This window comes from Leptopilina boulardi, unplaced genomic scaffold, assembly GCF_019393585.1.
Source record: "Leptopilina boulardi isolate dan_hultmark-lab unplaced genomic scaffold, ZJU_Lbou_2.1 LbouV2_399, whole genome shotgun sequence".
Classification (NCBI taxonomy): domain Eukaryota; kingdom Metazoa; phylum Arthropoda; class Insecta; order Hymenoptera; family Figitidae; genus Leptopilina; species Leptopilina boulardi.
In genome coordinates, this window is record NW_026137972.1 from 1,002,246 (window position 1) to 1,022,069 (window position 19,824).

Consider the following 19,824-nt stretch of genomic DNA (forward strand, 5'->3'; position numbering starts at 1 on the left):
TCGGACATCTGGTTTTTCGATCAAATGGTCATTCGGACAATTGGGTTTTGTATATTTTTCACGCGCCTCAAATTGGACGCATGAATATGTTCTAAAAAAACATTAGTTAGAATTTTCATTCTATGGAATTGTCATAATTATTTTTGAGTCGAATTTTTATTTGTTCGAATTAGTATTTTACAGAATTTTCATCAAAACGATTTTCTATATTAGACAATTTTTATGTTACCGAAAATTTACTTAACAGAATTTTTATTTGCTCGAATTTTCATTTAACATAATAGGCATTTTAAAGAATTTTTATTGGCTAGAATTTCATTGCATAGAATTTTCATTTTATTCTTTCAGATGAATTTTCATTTGTTCGAATTATTATTTGATATAATTTCCATAAAGTCGATTTTTCTGCAGAATTTTTACTTAACCGAAAAATTATTTAACAAAATTTCTAAATGATAGAATTTTCATTTATCCGAAATTGCAAATGGTCGAAACAACAATCGATTTTGGCGCGATTTTTAAAATCAACCAATAAAAAATTATTCATAAAATTGTGAGTGGTTGATTTTAAAAATCGCGCCGAAATCGATTGTTGCTTCGGTCATTTGCAATTTCGGACAAATGAAAATTCTATCAATTAGAAATTTTGTTAAATGATTTTTCGGTTGATTAAAAATTCTTTTGTATGAAAAATCGGTTAATATGGAAATCATATCAAATAATAATTTGAACAAATGAAAATTCATCTAAAAGAATAAAATGAAAATTATATGCAATGAAGTTCTAGCCAATAAAAATTCTGCCAAATAAAAAATCCGGCAAATAAAAATTCTGTGAAATAAATTTTCGGTTATATAAAAATTCTGTCATGTAGAAAATCGTTTTGATGAAAATTCTGCAAAATACTAATTCGAACAAATAAAAATTCGGCTCAAAAATAATTATGACAATTCCATAGAATGAAAATTCTAACTAATGATTTTTAGAACATAACCAAGTGTTTCAAAAAAATTATCTCTTGAGGCCACTAATTTTAAAATTCACTGAAACTGTAAACAGTTTAAAAATGTTTAAAACCAAATTTTCTGCATGATCATTGATATTGAGCAGTTTGTTCAACGAGGACATTCGAAAAAATTGATAGGCAAGTGGCACACTGCCAACCTCCAATCTAACCGCATAGTGTTAATCGGGAGGAATAATTAAATTAGTTCAAATTAGCTGAAAAATTAAGATTTAGCTCCTTCATGTTTCAAATTTGCTCTGATAAAATTTTGCGAAACAATTTTCAGGCAAAAGAAATCAATCATCTGATGAATTTTAATAAAACCAAAAAAAAAAATTATAACAATGAGAGTCAGGATAGAATGTTTTTTTTTTTTTTTATTTTTCAGACAGCAGTACGGAATTGTATACAGACAGCACGGGAATAGATTTAGAGCAATTTATCGCCGAGACGATAAATCGTAATCAAAAGGATCGTACGGTATTGTTGAAAATTGAAAAAGATCTCATTGAATTTGCAAAAGATCGACAAAAGGTGTGTCACAAATTTCCAAATATGTCATCATACAATCGAATGTTGGTACATCGTGTGGCAGCCTATTTTGGAATGGAGCACAATGTGGACCAATCAGGATTATGCGTGATAGTGACAAGAACGAAAAATATGCGAATTCCCGATACACGTTTTAAGCAACATATTCGTGATGATTTGATATTGTCAGAAGAGCCAAGAAGAAGTATTCTCAAGAGGGATTCGAGCTCATTTGAGGATAGTTTCAATTTTAAGTCGCCGGATCGACTTTCAGGAGAATACTGCCGCAGGAGTAAGAGTTTCGAGGAGAGAGAAGAGGAGTACGAGAGAGCGAGGCAGAGGATTTTTAAAGATAGCAGCGGTGAGAGTAGCGAGGTCACTTCCTGGCCATATTGGTCGTCGTCCGAGAGTTCCGATGCATCAGCACGATATCGGCTTCTTCATCCGTCTGATAATATTATGAGGTTTAATTTTTTTTAACAAGCAATTCTTTATTTTCTCTTTTAACCCTGGAAAATATTCTGGATTGTTTTCGGATTAATCTGGAATTAGTCCGAAACAGTCAGGTTTTTGTCAACCAGAATTAGAACGGCTAAATCCAAAATTTCTCTGATTTGTATAAATACAGTGAATTCGGAATTAATCAAGTCTAATCCGAAGTCAGTTTGATCAAACGTAACTAGTGAATATGCAGATTTTAGATTTACTAATTACACAGGCAGGATTAATTTCTGATTCAATGGAAGTAATTTTGCATTTATTAGTTGTGTATGATCCAATTAATTTCGGATTAGACTGGATTAATTCCGGATTATTATTCACACAAATAATAATAATTTTGGACTTAACTGGACTAATTCCGGATAATAGACTTTAAAGCAGACTTTCGGATTAATTCCACATTCCGAAATTGTAACCAAAGTAGTGACTATTATTTAAAAGGCAACATGTCTTTTACGCCGACAGTGAACAGTTCTTATAGAACTTGAGACTCATCTCAACTGTGAGAGAACTGCACCTGGCGGCATGAGTAGAAACTGTAATAAAAGCAGTAAAACCTAACTAAATCCAGATTAATGACGGACTAATTGTGGATTTAATACATACAGAATGTCGGATTTTACCAGACTCAATTTGGATTCAGATTTTTAAACGGACTGAATCTATATCCAAATTGTACGAAAACAGTTCGAAAATAATATGAAATATTCCAAAATCAGTGCGGACAAAAAGACCATTTTAATTTCTGCTCCAGTTTTTCGCAAAAAAAAAGAGCAGACATAAAAATTGCGCCATTTTTGCTCTATTTTTTTATTTAAAATATGGCAAAAACGGCAGCTTTTTATTTTCTGATATAGTTTTTTGGAATACAAATAGGGCAGATTAAATTAGCACCGTTTTTGCACTGATTTCTACAAAAAAAAAAAAATAACAAATTAAAATGGCTCCAGTTTTGCTTTATTTTTATAAGAACCTAGAGCAGATATTAAAGTTGCGCTGTTTTTACTCTATTTTTTGAGTACAACTAGAGCAGAAATTAAAATAAGACCGTTTTGTAATTTGATGTCATTTTAATTTCTGCTCTAGTTTTTAGTAGAAATAGAGCAAAAATAGCGCCATTTTAATTTCTGTTCTAGAATTTTGTAAAAATAGGACAGAAATTAAAATGGCGCCTCTATTTTTTATTAAAAATATGACAAAAACGAAAGCTTTTTAATTTCTGCTGTAGTTTTTTGTACAATCAAGACAAATTAAAAAATAGCATTAAATTACAACAGTGTCAGAAATTTCTATTCTAGTTATATTTGTAAAAAAAAGGACAGAAATTAAAATCGCGTCATTTTAGATTTATTACTACAAAAAGCTGGAGCTGAAATTCATATGGCACTCTTTTTGCTCTAATTTTCACTAATACTAGTGCCGAAATAAAAATGGCACCTTTATGTATAATTTGAGCCACTTTAATTTCTGCTCTAGATTCTTTGTAGAAATAGAGTAGAAATTAAAATGAATCTGTTTTTGCTCTATTACTACAAAGAAACTTAGAGCAGAAATTAAAATGGCACTCTTAAAATTTTGCGCCATTTTAATTTCTGCTCTATTTGTAGGAAAAACTAGAGCAGAAATTAAAATGGCGTAAATTTTAACAGTGTCATTTTAATTTCTGCTCTAGTTTCTTTGTAGAAATATAGAAAAAAACAGCGCCATTTTAATTTCTATCCTATTTCTACAAAATTTTGGAGCAGAAATTAAATGGCGCTATTTTTGCTCTATTGCTACTAAAAAGTAGAGTAGATATTAAAATGGCGCCAAATTACATCGGTGTTATTTTAATTTCTGCTCAAGTTGTACTAAAAAATAGAGCAAAAATAGTTCAACTTTAATGTCTGCTCTAGGTTCTTATAGAAATAAAACAAAATTGGCGCCATTTTAATTTACCCTCTAATTTATGTAAAAATAAGACAGAAATTAAAATGGTGCCGCTTTTGCTCTATTTTTTAATAAAACTAATTTACTAATTTACTTTTTCGTAGAAATAGGTCAAAAATTAAACTAGCGTAATTTAAAAAAATTTTTTTTTAGTAAAGCTAGAGCAGACATTAAAATGGCGCCAAATCATAAAAGTGCTATTTTAATTTCTGCTCTAGTTTTTTTATAGAAATAGGGAAAAAGCGGCGTCATTTTAATTTCTGCTCTAATTTTTCGTAAAAATAGGACAGAAATTAAAATGGTGCCGTTTTTTGCTTTATTATTTAGTAAAACTAGAGTAGAAATTAAAATGGCACCATTGTAATTTGGCGCCATTTTAATTTTTGCTTTAGTTTTCCAAAAAATTGTGCCATTCATCATATATGTATTAAGTTACCATAGTTAATAATATCTCAGGGAAACATTTCAAGGATGTCGTTGAAAAATTATAGAAAAGTCAAGGAATACAGATCATTTTCGGATTGTTTTCCGACTAATCCGATCTGATTTGTCTGTATTTAATCTGAAATCAATCCGAAATTTTAACCGCAGGGAAGACTAAGTATTTTGTTGGCTCTAGGAAAGAAGAAATCATTTTTTCAATTTTTTAGACAACCGCGACTTGCGAAGGGCGAATCTTGTGATGGACGGGAAACACTGCGAAACGGAGTTCCAAGACCCTCGGTATCAAAATCCTTTAGCTTCGGTGGCTACACTGGAGGAATGCTCTCGAGAGGAGACAGCGTTATGTCAACGCACAGCGCCGGTCCCCGTCTCACAAAGCAGGGTTTGTATTTTTTGATTTTTCAATTTTCAAATTGAATCCAGTTAAAAATTTTAAATCCTCGAAATTTTTTTCAGACTCCAGTGCAAGTATGTGTTCACGGCTCAGTCCATCGAGCAGTGGTTACAAATCGCAAAGTCAACGAAGCGACACAACAATTTCTCCATCGCCGTCGCCCTCACCAATTCCTCCGCTCGGTTGTAATCATAACCAAATCTCTAGTCAAGATTCCGTTTCACCAGAGCCAAATAATCAGACTGTCGTTTGGGCAGTGTCGAGTATCTCGAGTGTCCCACCTGGCAGTGTGATAATCGATCCACAGACCAATGAACCATACACCAATCCAGACGGCTCGATTTATCGTTTCGATCCCAAGAATTTGCCGAAATTCTTCCCCGAGGAATGCGAGCCAATTGCCAAAAAGCAGGAACCAACGGAGCCACGAAACTCAAAGGAGAAGAGACGATCTCACAAAAATGGCGGCAATTCGGCTTCGAATCAGGTGGGTTTGTACTTGTTATAAAAGCGACTAAGCGATCTTCCTTTGCTTCTGTAGAATTTAAAATGAAAATCGGAATTAAATATTTCAGCAGCAGACACAAGTGATGAATTCGGCGACGTCGCCGAGTTTACCAGTGTCGCCGCCACCGGCTCCTCCGCCGTTGCCGCCCCTGCAGCATGGCAATTCAACTTCGCAAACTCTAGTCAAAACAACCTCAACAGTACAATCGTGTGGGCACAATCAGTTTGTACAGCCCTACGTGACGTATTTGCCTACCTCAGAGCCAAACAGTCAGAGCATCTATCAAGCCTCAACGACGCAACCGACTGTGATGATGACCCCACATCAGGGTCAGCCTGCGGTGCAAAACAGTGGACAGGGCGATGTTATTTTCAACCAAAATCCACTCTATGCCAATTACGCTGTACCTGTTCAACAAGGACCTCTTCCCCAGCCTGTAAGTCAGGAAAAATTCATATTCAATAAAATATATTATTATATATCACAGAATAAGAAAGAAATAGAAAATACATTTTTTTTTCTTTCGGATCAGAATCAAAAGTCAGCTTTGTTTAGTTTTCATTTAGATATCTGAATCAAAAGTAAAGTTTTGATTCGGAATTTGAATCAGAGGTGAATTTTATTGTTTAGTTTTGATTTTTTGCGATAACGAAATCAAAAGGCAACTTTTTTTTTTTAATATAAAATTTTATTTTGCTTTCCCTTAGGACGCGTCCGATTTATCCGGTTACTTTATGGGAATGAACATCTACGACCAAAGAGGTGGAGGCGATAGTCAAACTACACCTCCCCATCCTTATCCACCACCCCCTCCATCATCAAATCCAGCTCTGCAAAATGTTCAGACGGTTCAACCTAATTTCTGGCAAGCGCCTAACAATATACCAGTAAGTGTCCTTATTTAAAAATTTATTTTTAAAAAATAATCGAATTTTTAATTAAAAAATTAAAATTATAAATAATTATAATTTATAATTCTAAATTATAAACATTTAGAATTTGTGATATGCATGATTACGTTCTAAAAATCATTAGTTAGAATTTTCATTCTATGGAATTGTCATAATTATTTAAGAGACGAATTTTTATTTGTTCGAATTTGTATTTTGAAGAATTTTCATTAAAACTATTTTCTATATTAAAGAATTTTTATATAGGTAATCGAAAATTCATTTCAAAGAATTTTTATTTGTCAGAATTTTTATTTGCTTTTTTCATTTAACATAATAGGCATTTTAAAGAATTTTTATTGGGTAGAATTTCATTGCATAGAATTTTCATTTTATTCAGATAAATTTTCATTTGTTCGAATTATTATTTGATATAATTTCCATAAAATCGATTTTTCTGCAGAATTTTTACTTAACCAAAAAATTATTTAACAAAATTTCTGAACGATAGAATGTTCATTTATCCGAAATTGCAAATGGTCGAAACAACAATCGATTTTGGCGCGATTTTAAAAATCAACCAATAAAAAATTATTCATAAAATTGTGATTGGTTGATTTTAAAAATCGCGCCGAAATCGATTGTTTGTTCGGCCATTTGCAATTTCGGACAAATGAAAATTCTATCAATTAGAAATTTTGTTAAATGATTTTTCGGTTGATTAAAAATTCTGTAGTATGAAAAATCGGTTAATATGAAAATCATATCAAATAATAATTTCAACAAATGAAAATTCATCTAAAAGAATAAAATGAAAATTCTATGCAATGAAATTCTACACAATAAAAATTCTTTTAAATGCCTATTATTGTTAAATGAAAATCGAGCGAATAAAAATTCGAACAAATAAAAATTCTTTGTAGTACGAAGCTGAAGTACGCAACGTTTATATAAACGATTTTTAAAGAAATAATTTTTTAAAATTAAAAATTTTTATAATTTTTTGCTTAAAAAATATTTCTTGTAGTTTTCATTAATCAACAAATTATAAAAAAATATTTTTTAGGCAAAAAAGTATAAAATTTTTTATTTTAAAAAATTATTTCTTTAAAAATTGTTTATATAAACGTTGCGTACTTCAGCTTCGTTGTATAGTGAATTTTCGGTTATATAAAAATTCTGTAATATAGAAAATCGTTTTATGAAAATTCTGTAAAATACTAATTTGAACAAATAAAAATTCGGCTCAAAAATAAATGAAATTCCATAAAATGAAAATTCTAACTAATGATTTTTAGAACATAATCATGGTCAAAATAAAAATTATGGGCAAATCTAAAAAAAACATGTACACTTCTACAAAAAAAATTAATTTTTTCATTATTTTTTAATAAATAAGAAAACTTGAGTGTTTTTATCAAGTTTTGCAAATTTATAATTTAATTGCTATTAAAATTTAGTAAAGGTGCTTCGTTTCGGAAATATTAAATTTGAAAATTTTTATTTTTAAAAAGTTAATATTTTAGGACTTGAAACAATTTCACATCTCTCTGTTCTTTTATGAGAATAGAGAGAATGATTAAAATTTTTGATTACCTGAAATTAAGCTTTTAAAGTAAAAAATTTATTTAACACACATAATAAATTATTTCAAAGAATATCATTTATTTATTTTTACTATTGGAGAAAATTCTGATAGGTTATTGTAATTTAACTTTTAGCCCCAGCAGACAATGTATTTTGTGCCGCCACCAGGAGCGATTTCAGTTAATCAAAATTCTGGAGAGAGACAGCAGCAACGATTTTCGACAAGTTATTCATTCAATTTACAAACAATGACCCCACCAAGTCAATCAAATGGTGAGAAGTTATTTTTTTTTACAGAAATCCAATAAGAATTCTTAGTAAAATTTATACTTTATCAAGATGAAATAATATTCAAGAACATTTTCTGCCATTTTTGAAAAAAAAAACGATGTTCTTGAAATTTTCTTGTATGTTTTGAAAAAATATTCATACAAGTATAATTTCGATATTTTTACAATATTCTAAAAATTGACTTATTTGAATTTTTAATTAACAGTTAAAAATTGAAATTTTTTTCCTCGTTTTCTAACATTGCAACAAGTTTTTAACATTCCAACCAATTTTCGTTGGTTAACACTTTGATTCTGATACCTGAGGAGCCTTCTTCTATTTTGCCATTGTCCCTTAAAAGGTTTTTGGGAAAAAATTCTTTTCACATTGCATGGTTGTAAATTTTTTTTAAGAACAATAAAATTAAGTTGTAAATGATCAAGGAAAGGTCAGGTAGAAGCGACGTTTCATGCGCTAGAGTTTGCCGCTTTCTTCAAGCCACTGTTAAAAATATAAAATAAAACTTTTGAAACTTTACTGAACTCACTGTGATTCAGTAAAAGATTTTCTTTCTTTTGTTTAAAATACAAAAAATTAAGTTAAAAGAATATTTTATTTTAAAAAAATTGCATTGCAAAAATTGCAAAATTTTTGCAAATTAAAAACATAAAAATAATTCTTTAAAGTGTTTTTTTTTTTTTATTTATTTTTATTTGGAAGAATATTGTTATTTTATCGGTAAAAATAAAAAATGATGTTATGTACCTACAATAAATTATTTTAATAAATAAAATAAATTGAAAAATAAACGAATGTAAATTTCAGCGAATTTTGTCGGTAATTATTCGGGTGTACCGTACAATTCGATGCCAGCTGTTACTCCAACTCCAGGAGAATTTTCGTGTCAACCTCCGGTGCACATGGTTCCTGCCTATTATCCGCAGCCGCAACCTGGAATACAACCCCCGCCAGTTATGTATCGAGTTCCCACTCCTCCGAATACGCCAACCTCCAGTCAGGTTTGTATAATTTTAATTACACCCACAAAATAATTGAAAATAAAAATAAATAATAATAAAATATATAGTAATCTTATTAAAAAATATATAATTTCCTATTGCTAACTATTATTAAACTCATCATTTTTCTTGTCACTGGATTCATAATTCAAGAATTCGTAATAATTTTTGAAATCAATTCTCTGGGAAAAAATATGTTATTTTAAAAATCTAATTTAAGATTTAAGGGGAGGCACCATAATTGAAATTTAAATAAATTATTAAACGAGGTTATATTTTTTTCATATTTTTTTTAATGATTCTTCAAAATCATTAACTTTTTTCAAAAAATAAAAATTCTAAAATGGTAAAAAATTTTCTTTTTTTTGACCACTTTATATTTTTTTAGGACCCAAATGATGCAAGAAAAAAAAAATTAAACATGGTTTAATAATTAAAATTAGTGAAATTTTAATTTCCGCCAGTTTCTGCGTTAGTTTTATTAAAAAGTAAAGCAATAAAGCATTTTTTTTTATAAAAAAGTACCATTTTTGCTGTAATTGTAATGAAAAATAGATCAAAAACGGCACTATTTTAATTTCTGTCCTATTTTTAAAAAAAACTAAGGCAGAAGATAAAATGACACCGTTTTTATTTTAATTTTACAAAAAACTAGAGCGGAAATTAAAATGGCGCTTATTTTTGCCTTATTTTTCCGCAAAATAAGAGCAGAAATTAAAATGGCACCATTGTAATTTGACACCATTTTAATTTTCGCCCTAATTTTTTCAAAAAAGAACGACAGAAATTAAAATAGGTCAGTTTTTGTCGTAATTTTAATGAAAAATAGAGAAAAAAAATGGCACCATTTTAATTTCCGCTCTATTTTTAAGAAAAACTAGAGCAAAAAATGAAGTAGTTCCGTTATAATTTGGCGCCATTTTAATTTCTTCTCTAGTTTTTGGCACCAATATTAATTTCTGCCTTAGTTTTACTAAAAAATAGAGCAAAAACAGCGCCATTTTTATTTCTGCGTTAATTTTTCGTAAAAAAAAGGACAGAAAATTAAATGGGGCAGTTTTTGCTGTATTTCTACAAAAAAGTAGAGCAGAATTTAAAATGGCACCGTTGTAATTTGAAACTATTTTAATTTCCGCTCTAATTTTTCATAAAAATAGGACAGAAATTATAATGGGGCCGTTTTTGCCGTTATTTTAATAAAAAATAAAGGGACCATTTTAATTTCTGCCCTATTTTTACGAAAAACTAAAGCAGAAAACAAAATGGCGATGTTTTTATTTTAATTTTCCCAAAAACTAGAGCGGAAATTAAAATGGCACCGTTTTTAATTTAGCGCCATTTTAATTTCTGCTCTAGTTTTTTGTAAAAATTAAAATAAAAATGACGCCATTTTAATTTCTGCTCCAGTTTTTCATAAAAATCTGACTGCCGTTTTTGTTCTATTTTTTAGTAAAAGTAACGCATAAATTAAAATCTCGACAAATTACATCGGTGCCATTTTAATTTCTGCTCTAGTTTTACTAAAGAGTAGAGCACAAACGGCACCATTTTAATTTCTGTTCTATTTTTACGAAAAACTAAAGCATTAATTAAAATGGCGCGGTTTTCAGTCTATTTCTACAAAAAAATACTGCAGAAATTAAAATGGCCCCGTTAGAATTTGGCGCCATTTTAATTTCTGTCCCATTTTTAAGAAACACTACAGCAGAAATTAAAGTGGCGCCAAATTTTTAATTTTAATTTAATTTAATTTTTAATTTGGCGCCATTTTGAAGGTTGTCATTGAAAAGTCAGAAAATTGTTCTTTCGTAATTTGGTAAACACTCTGAACCCGTTAATACGAATAATTTTCATAATTTAAAATTACAAATTTTATCTGCACACTGAAAATTGTAGTAAAATATGTTTTGCAAATTTTGTTTTCTATTTCTTTTTCTAGATGCCAGGTCTGCCATTAATGTACGTGAACTCTGGAAGTTACGCGCCACCTGGTACAATGGTTTCCACAGGAACATTTGGACATCAAGTTGCTCCTAGTGGTGCTTCGCCTGCTCCTCCAGGGGCATACATGGCTCCCGCTCTTGTTCCTAATATTGTCTTTAGGCAAAATGTACCAGTAAGAGTTTTTTTCTTTAAAATTTTTTGTGCAAAAAAAAAGAAACATCTTGTTTTCTCAATGTTTCACTATTCATGTAGAAATATTTTCATTTTCGCTTTCTTTTCAGCTTGTAACTGGTGTTCGTGCATCGACACCAGGGAGTTCACAAAGAGCGAGCAGATCGCCCACCCCTGCACATGAAGTATTTGGAGGTGGAGACAGAAACACACAACCTCAGCCACGTTACCCACTGCCAGTTTATCAGGGTATTCATATTGTGCAAGGTAAGTCGTAAAAAAAATTATAATTTTCACAATAAAAAAAGTATAAATTTCCTTTCTTTTCATTTTTTGCGCCTTAAGTCTTGATTTAAGATTTTGGAGAGTAAAAAAATGGTAAAATTTATATTTTCTTTATACTAAGTTGTGTTTTGAAAATTATTATTCAGGGGACATGAGGCTTATGCATCCTGCAGTTCCTGGTAATCCGCGGCTGCAATACGCGCCAATTCCATCGCCACCCGTTATTCAAGGCTGTCCGCGTCCTTATCGACCATCTTCTTACAACTCAAACGTTTCCGGTGCTGGAACACCTAATTCGTTTGACGGCAGGAATCCGAAGATTCGTAAACAGAGGTAAACTATTTATTTTTCCTAACATAATCTTTTATATTCAATATTTTTTGCCATTGGGGACGATTAAAATGTTATACTCCATCTGCTAGGGAAAATTAGAACGAGAGAGATCGGTCGGCTTTAAAAATGATAAACAATAATTTTAAAATACTTTTTTCTCGAAGCGCGGATACTTTTTACGAAATTAGCCAACGTATCAATGATCCTTATCTCATAAATTTCCTAAATCCAAAAGATTGTGCGAATCGATGCAAAAATGCGATTACAAAATAAAAAATAGAAAAGTAATATTATAATGACAAGTTGGTTACGTTCTGTCGCCATCAGATGGCCGAAGCATGCAAAGTCGCAGCTGTTTTTAAAATTAACCAATTAAAAATTATCAAGAAAATTGTGATTGGTTAATTTCCATTTGATTGAACATTCACATTTCCGAAATATTTTGGCGGGAGTTTTAAAATCAACCAATCACAATTCTATTGAATGAAAATTTGGATAAGTAAAACTTCGATCGAATATGAATTTTATCGAATAAAAAATTTGTTAAATAAAAATTTTCTTATATAGAAATTCTGTTAATTGAAAATTCAGTTAATAAAAATACTTTTAGGTGAATATTCGAATAAATATATAGAAATTCGACAAAAGAACAATATTCTGATAAATAAAAATTCCTTTTTATGAAAATTTTTCAAGATAGAAATTCTGTTAAATGGAAATTGTATTATTTGAAAATTCAATGTATTAGAAAATTTGCGTTATCAAAGTTCAGTTAAATAGAAATTCTATAAAATCAGAATTTTGTTAAATAGAAATTCTTCGACATTAAAAATTGGGCTTATTATAAAATCTCGAGTAAAATACCCTTTTTTAAAATTCTGTAAATTGTAAATTCTAAGGTAAATTCGACACCATAAAAATTCCGTCAAGTCTAAAAAAAATATATACCTGTAAGAGTCGATTACTAACCCTCATAAAATTCAAGGACAAATACTGTTTTCAAAATGTTCGAATTAAGACTGATATTTATTTTAACATTATATAGTACCACTTATTTAATTGTAAAAATTTAAACATTTATATTAAATTGAATAGTTGAGAATTTTATGTAAATTGTAATTTTCATAATTACAGGTCCAAAATTTCAACCCTACCACCTACAGGTGCGCGACCCAATGTCTATCAAAATTCTTCAGCGCCATCGCTCTCTTGTAATGCACCTAAAGATATCAGAGAAGGTAAAAATATTAACTCTTCTAATAAATAATTCGGAAAAATATTAATTTGTTAAATCAAAAATAAATTCTATATTTGTATTTTTTTTTAAATATTCCATATCAAAAACAAATTAACTCGAAAATATGAAAATATTTAATTTTATACTTGAAAAGTTTTAAAAAATCTTTTTGAAAAAATTTTTATATAAGAAAATAATTTTTTTACGTTATTCGATTTAAAATTATTTGCATAAATAAAAAATTGATGACTTTTACATTTAAAAATTATTAATGTTTGTTTATCGACATAAATTTATGTGAATTTTTTTTTTTGGAAAAGTTATTCTGATTTTTCTTTTTGTTTTGAAAAGCAAAACCCTCGGAAGATCATATGATATAAGGTACAAAAATTCAAATATACATAAAAAATGATGACTATTCGTTTATTGATCGCTTTGAGAAAGAATTGGATGAACATTTAAAACAAAAAGTTATATTACTACAACAAATTTTAAAGTGCAAATTTCTTCTTTTCTTTACAAATTCAAAAAATATTAAGTTTTTGAACTTTTTTTCTATTATTTATCCGATTCTTTCTTAATAATCTACTTTATAATTTTTGTTATTTTTTTTATTTCTATATTTATCATTTAAAAAAACAAAATACCGGGCGCATGATTATCCCTTAAAAAGCATTCATTAGAATTTTCATTTTAAAGAATTTTATTAGAAATAATTATTTTTTAGATAAATTTTTAAATAAAAATGGCACAAGATTTTTTTTATAGGAATTTTTACGTAACAAAATTTTTAGCTAGCTAATTTTTGCCACAATTTTTCTCTTACAATCATTTTCTGTACTTAATTTTTTATTTAAAAGATATTTTATTTAAATGAATTTTAATTTAACAGAATTCTCATTCAATTGAATTTTATGTGATTTGAATTTTTAAGATGACAGAAATTCCAATTCACCGAATTTTTCTTTGTCCGAATTTTTAAGACACTAAATTTTCATTTGTCCGAAATTACAATTGATCGAACAAACAATCAACAGAAAGATTTCGGCGCAATTTCCAAAAATTTTCCAATTAGAAATTATCAAGAAAATCGTGATTGGTCAATTTTCAAAAATGGCGCCAAAATCTTTCTGTCAATTATTTGTTTGGTCATTTTGTAATTTCGGACAAATAAAAATTCGGCGTCTTAAGAATTCTATTAATTAAAAATTCATACAAATGTCAATTTGTCGAATTGGAATTTCTGTCAATTTCAAAATTCGAATCACATAAAATTCAAATGCATGAAAAATGATTGTAAAATAAAAACTCTAACAAACAAAAAATTCGGCTGCTAAAAATTTTTGCGACAATGTTTTTGTTTTTTATAAAAAAATTTTCAAAATAATTTTTCTTTCTTACTTTTCTAGGAACCATAAAGGTGACAATCACCCGTCAAAATCCGTTGGTACAACATTAAATGCAAAAGAAAAAAAAATGAAGATTACAGAAAAATCACAAACAAAAGCAAAGGGAACCAGGTACAAAAAAAGCGACTATAAAAAAAAATATACCAAAAAAAAAAAAGAAATGAAAAACTAAATGTAAAAAAAAAGTATGAAGTTATAGAGAGAAAGAAGTAAATTAAAAAGCGATTTATCGATAAGAAGCGAAAAAGAGAAATGATAAACTATTAATGATATTATCGTTTAAAAAAAAAGAGTTAAGTGATTCTACTAGTGCGAGGGCTGGGGGGGGGGGGAAAGGAAGATGACCAGGAGAGTCCCGAGTTTTTATTCACTACTCAAGAGTAAGGACTGCGCAAAGAGAGTCACTCACAGAATTTTATCTACTATTACAGTGATTATATAAATACAAATATAAAATGAATATATATTTATTTATTTATTATTAATATTATAATAAATATATAAGTATATATAAATAAATATATATATATATACACGCATTAAACGTGAAGATATTTTAACCGCGGTTTTACAGATCTTATAAAGAATGTGAATTATATATTTAAGCATAAAGGCTTATAATATTAAAAGGGGGGGGAGAGAAACTACACGAAAAATGTCGAAAATTATATAAATGCGAATCTATAAAGATACTTTTACTGAGTACGTTTACGGGAATTAAAGTGTCTTTCAGATCGAAATACAATACGATCTAAAGTCTATTTTTTCACCTTCGGTTCTACCTCATTTCGCTATATATAATAACGCTTTTTTGGAGTAATCTCTTTCAGCCATTAAAGTTAAACTTGATTTTTCAATTGCATATGAATAAGAAATATATTAATTTTTTTTTTAAATTTAAATAAAAATTAAATTACCGTCAAGCGGGGCTATTATATTCAACAAAAAGAAGGTATTCTGTAAGTTAGATGACAAAAGAATTTTTTTTTTACCATAATTATAGAAACTAAGTGGTGAGTATAATAGCCCCAAACGTTATTGGGGCTATTATACTCAGCAAAGTTTGTTTATTTATAAAATATCCTTAAAAATTTTTTATACATCTTTAGATTTATAAAATCTTTTCTACACATAGTCTAGATTACGATAAAAAAAAAGAAAATTAAAAAAAAAAATTTCTATAACAATTGTTTAACTGAAAGTTAAACATTTTACTAAAATCTACGTTTAGTAAAAAAATTATTTTTAATTAATTTATTATTAAATATTTCAATATAAATATTTTATTAATTAAATACTGAGTATAATAGCCCCTTGCTGAGTAGAATAGCCCCGGTCGAAGGTATTGAAATTTTGAATTTATTTTTGTTGAAATAAAATTATTATTAAAATAATCGAATGAAAGGTTCAATCCATTAAATTTCAACAAAAAAATCGTTGAGGCCTATTTTTTTAAAAGTTTGAATATTTTTAATATTTTTAATATTAAAATTAATTTACATAATTATAATAAAAAAACAAAAATTACAACTTGTAATCAAAAGAAATTTGAACGTTAAATGAACAATTATCATAAAAAAATAATTTAATTTTTAAATACTACTGTGTTTTTTTTTTAATAAATCCATCAAAATCAAATTGATTCATCGAATTGATTCGATATTCTATTTTTTGAATTGACAGAAATTTAAATTCGACGAATTTTAAATTTGTTCGAATTTTAAATTTGTCCGAATTTTTAATTGTACAAATTTTTAAGACGCCGAATTTTCATTTGTCCGAAATTACAAAATGTCCGAACAAACAATCGACAGAAAGATTTTGGCGCAATTTTTTAAATTGACCAATCACGATTTATTTTGATAATTTTTAATTGATCAATTTTCAAAAATTGCGCCGTATTTTTTTTTTTTTTTTGTAGCAGAATATCGAGAATATCGAATATTGAATATTCTTTCTGTCGATTGTTTGTTCGGTCATTTTGTAATTTCGGACAAATAAAAATTCGGCGTCTTAATAATTCGCATAATTAAAAATTCTTACAAATAAAAATTAGAACAAATTAAAATTCGTTGAATTGGAATTTTTCTCAGTTTAAAAATTCGAATCACATAAAATTCGATTTAAAAGAAAATTTTGCTAAATTAAAATTCTTTTAAATAAAAAGTCATTTGATTTTTATCAACCTTAATTAATATTTTTATTCAACTTCTATTTTTTTTAACCTTAAAAATTTTTGAAAATTGTAATTCTTTTAAAATGTGAAGAAAAAATGTATTAATATTAATTGATTTGTAAAAAATGAGATATATTATTTGTCTTTGAATTTAATTAAACAAACCGATTTTTGGTTTATAAATGAATTAATTTATTACATCATGTTTTATTCTGATAATTTTTTTAAAATTAAATTTTTTTTTTCAAGTTTTACTTGAGGCTGAATGTGATTTTGACCAAAGAATATTTATACGCTTAAGAAAGCCATAATTTATTGAAGGGAATGCAACTGTTATATTTTTTGAATGCGCAATAAAAGAGGGGTTTTTCCTCTCTTTTTCATCTCAATGCAAAAGTAGCTGAGTTGAAATTAGTTGATCGATTGGTAAACGTATTCAGTAGCTAGTCTTATGTATCTATAGTGAAACGCAATGGCAACATACGACCATGTAAAATCTCCGTCTGTAAAACTATAATGAACGGGACACAAAATTTCATTTGGAAAAAGAATTTTTTTTTCCTCTTTCATTTATATTTTTTTTTTCAAAATTTTGATACGTTAAGAATAACACATTTTTTTCATGTCTAAAAAGAAAAAAAAAATTTTTTCGAAAGTATTTAAAAATCATGAAAGATTAAAAAAAAAAAAAAAAAAAATGAATTAAAAAAAATATAACTTTAAAAAAAATATTTTTTTTTATAAATTTCAGCACGAAAATAAATGCCTAAAGATATTAACTTTTTTTTTTATCATATATCTTCCATTTTTCGAAAAATTTTTTTTGACCTTTTGAGGCATGAGTTGAATCAGAAAAAAGTCTGATAAAAGTTATTTGTGGATATTTTTCAATTTTTTTCAATAGAAACAATTTTTTTTTTTTAAATAATTTTACATGTATTTTCAGTGAAAATGTCGACATTTTTGATTTAAATAAAAAGAATCATTAAAAAAAGTGTCAATTGAATAAAAAAAAAAATGTTTCTTGAAATAATATTTTTAAAAAAATTTATTGATTATAATAAATAAATTTATTTTTGAAACAACTTTTTAATGAAACTTATTATTTATTTTAATAAAAAATTAAACAACATATTTCTTTCTAATTTCTCCTGAAATATACACTAAGAATATTTTTTGATGTCTTGTCATTACGAACGAAAATTCAATCTAATTTTTTTTTTTATAAAATATAAAAATCGAATTTACTTATTTAAAAAGTTATATTAACAAAGTAAATGTCTAAATTTTTATTACAATTTACTATTATTTTTATTATCATGATTATTATTTTTATTATTATTATTATTACTATTATTGTTACTACTGTTATTACTATTATTATTACTATTATTATTTTATTACTATTTTATTATTTTTATTATTATTAATATTATTAAAATATTTATTTTAAAAGTTAAATGATTATATTTTTATAAAAACCGATAAAAAGTTTTTTGTCTCGTTCAGCGAAAAATACAAAGTGGATTCCATCCAGAAGCTTTGCTTACGGTGATTGTACTTAAGTTTGTAGATTTAGCTTTTTTCTTCCTTCATAAAAAAACCGAATTTCTTTAATAAAACATTTTCACATTTTTAACTTTTACAATTTAATTTGTAAAATATTAAAATTTAAATTTGAAATAATTTTTATATTTCAATTCAATAAATTTCAAACTGGTTTTCAAAAAAATAAAAATATTTATGTCGAAAAAACAATTTTAGAAATTTCTATATATTTTTTTTTATTCATAGGTATACTATTTTATCTTTTTATTAAAATATCTTTTATTATATATACAAATTTTTATATTAAATTCATTTTTTAAATCTATTTATTTATTTTTAATTTTATTTAAATTTTTGCCTATTTCTTTTTTTTAACTACTTTCCTGTATTTAAAGCAGATCATTATTTAAATTTTTTTAAAAATCATTTCTAATAATTTCCCGTATTAAATTTGTCTCTTTTTTAATTAAAACTTTTTTAATTAAAAAAAATGTTAATTTTTTTATTAAAAAAATTAAGAACTTTGAAAAATTGTTGGTAAAAAAATTTTTTTTTCGGAAAGAAATATTTTTTATGAGGGAAGAAAAAAAGTGATTCTAGTTTGTAGATTAAACTAAGACCGTAGTAATGTACCTAATTAAAGATTCAAAGATCTCTGAAATAATTCTCGGCTGTTACAGAATAATAATCAACTCACAAGTGTCATTTGTTTTTTTTTAAACACGAAAATGTGATTTATTATTTAATTAACGATATTTATACGAGACGAGAAACACGATTATGGATACGAACGACATTTGTGAGATTCTTGCTTTTGTTATTCTTTCATTAAAAAAAAAACATACATACATATATATATATATATATAAACAAATATATATAGACTAATAAAAAAAAAAAACGAATGTGTCACCAAAGCCACAAAACGCATCGAATTATCGTTATTTTTATTAAAATAAACCAAAAGAAAAAAAAGAGAAAAAAAAACTAGTTAAACTTCAAATTTCCATTCCTGTCAAAATATCTTGAAAAAAAGTTTTTCTTACCAAAATTTTAAACTGAATTTTTAAAACCGAAATTTTAAAAAACTATTTTTTAATCTTTTTTTAAAAAAGAGATTTTGAAATTTTTACAAGATTTTTGACAGGAAATTGAATCAAAGGAAGAGATTTCACTCCAGATTATTTTCTAGTTATTGAGTTTTGAAAAATCCGAGGCCAAAGAGGAGGGAAATTTGCTGTCCTGTGATTTCAATATAAAAATGGAATTTTTCGATTGTTTTTTTTGTTTATTTTTTTTTTTTTTGAATTCAAAGCGTGCTACTAATTTAATAAAAAAAAAATCGTTGTTTTGTCATATAAGTAAAAAGTAAAAATATGAAATATCGCGCAAATGTTAGTTATCTATATAGCGACCAAAGTCCTTTCACTCTTTCTCTCTTTTACCATCTCCTTTCTCTATTTTGAAAAGTCATCTTCGATATAAATTATATAAGTTAATAAAATTGTTGTACAGTTCGTGGAATGAAAAACAATTTAGCAGAATTGATGCGTGATAAAATAATTTTTTCACTAAATTTTTTTTTGGCATTATTATTTTTTCCTTTTTTTCAATTTTATCAAAAAAAAAAAAAATGTAGATT

General features: G+C 27.0%; 1 protein-coding gene across 5 annotated transcripts in view; it reads left to right on the plus strand.

Annotated features, from left to right (window-relative positions):
• Positions 1-19,044, plus strand: part of LOC127289001 (R3H domain-containing protein 1) — a 55,820-nt gene extending 36,776 nt beyond the window's left edge. For 3 of the 5 annotated variants that reach the window (XM_051316733.1, XM_051316737.1, XM_051316732.1), the window contains 12 exons: positions 1,395-2,001; positions 4,618-4,793; positions 4,868-5,292; positions 5,381-5,749; positions 6,021-6,200; positions 7,925-8,063; positions 8,886-9,079; positions 11,019-11,195; positions 11,305-11,461; positions 11,626-11,812; positions 12,947-13,050; positions 14,459-19,044. In XM_051316733.1, coding sequence (XP_051172690.1) covers positions 1,395-2,001; positions 4,618-4,793; positions 4,868-5,292; positions 5,381-5,749; positions 6,021-6,200; positions 7,925-8,063; positions 8,886-9,079; positions 11,019-11,195; positions 11,305-11,461; positions 11,626-11,812; positions 12,947-13,050; positions 14,459-14,508 — 2,765 coding nt within the window. In that variant the 3' untranslated portion in view covers positions 14,509-19,044. The remainder of the gene's footprint in view (positions 1-1,394; positions 2,002-4,617; positions 4,794-4,867; positions 5,293-5,380; positions 5,750-6,020; positions 6,201-7,924; positions 8,064-8,885; positions 9,080-11,018; positions 11,196-11,304; positions 11,462-11,625; positions 11,813-12,946; positions 13,051-14,458) is intronic. The other 2 variants (XM_051316736.1, XM_051316735.1) reach the window with 2 other exon arrangements.
• The last annotated feature ends 780 nt before the right edge of the window (positions 19,045-19,824 follow it).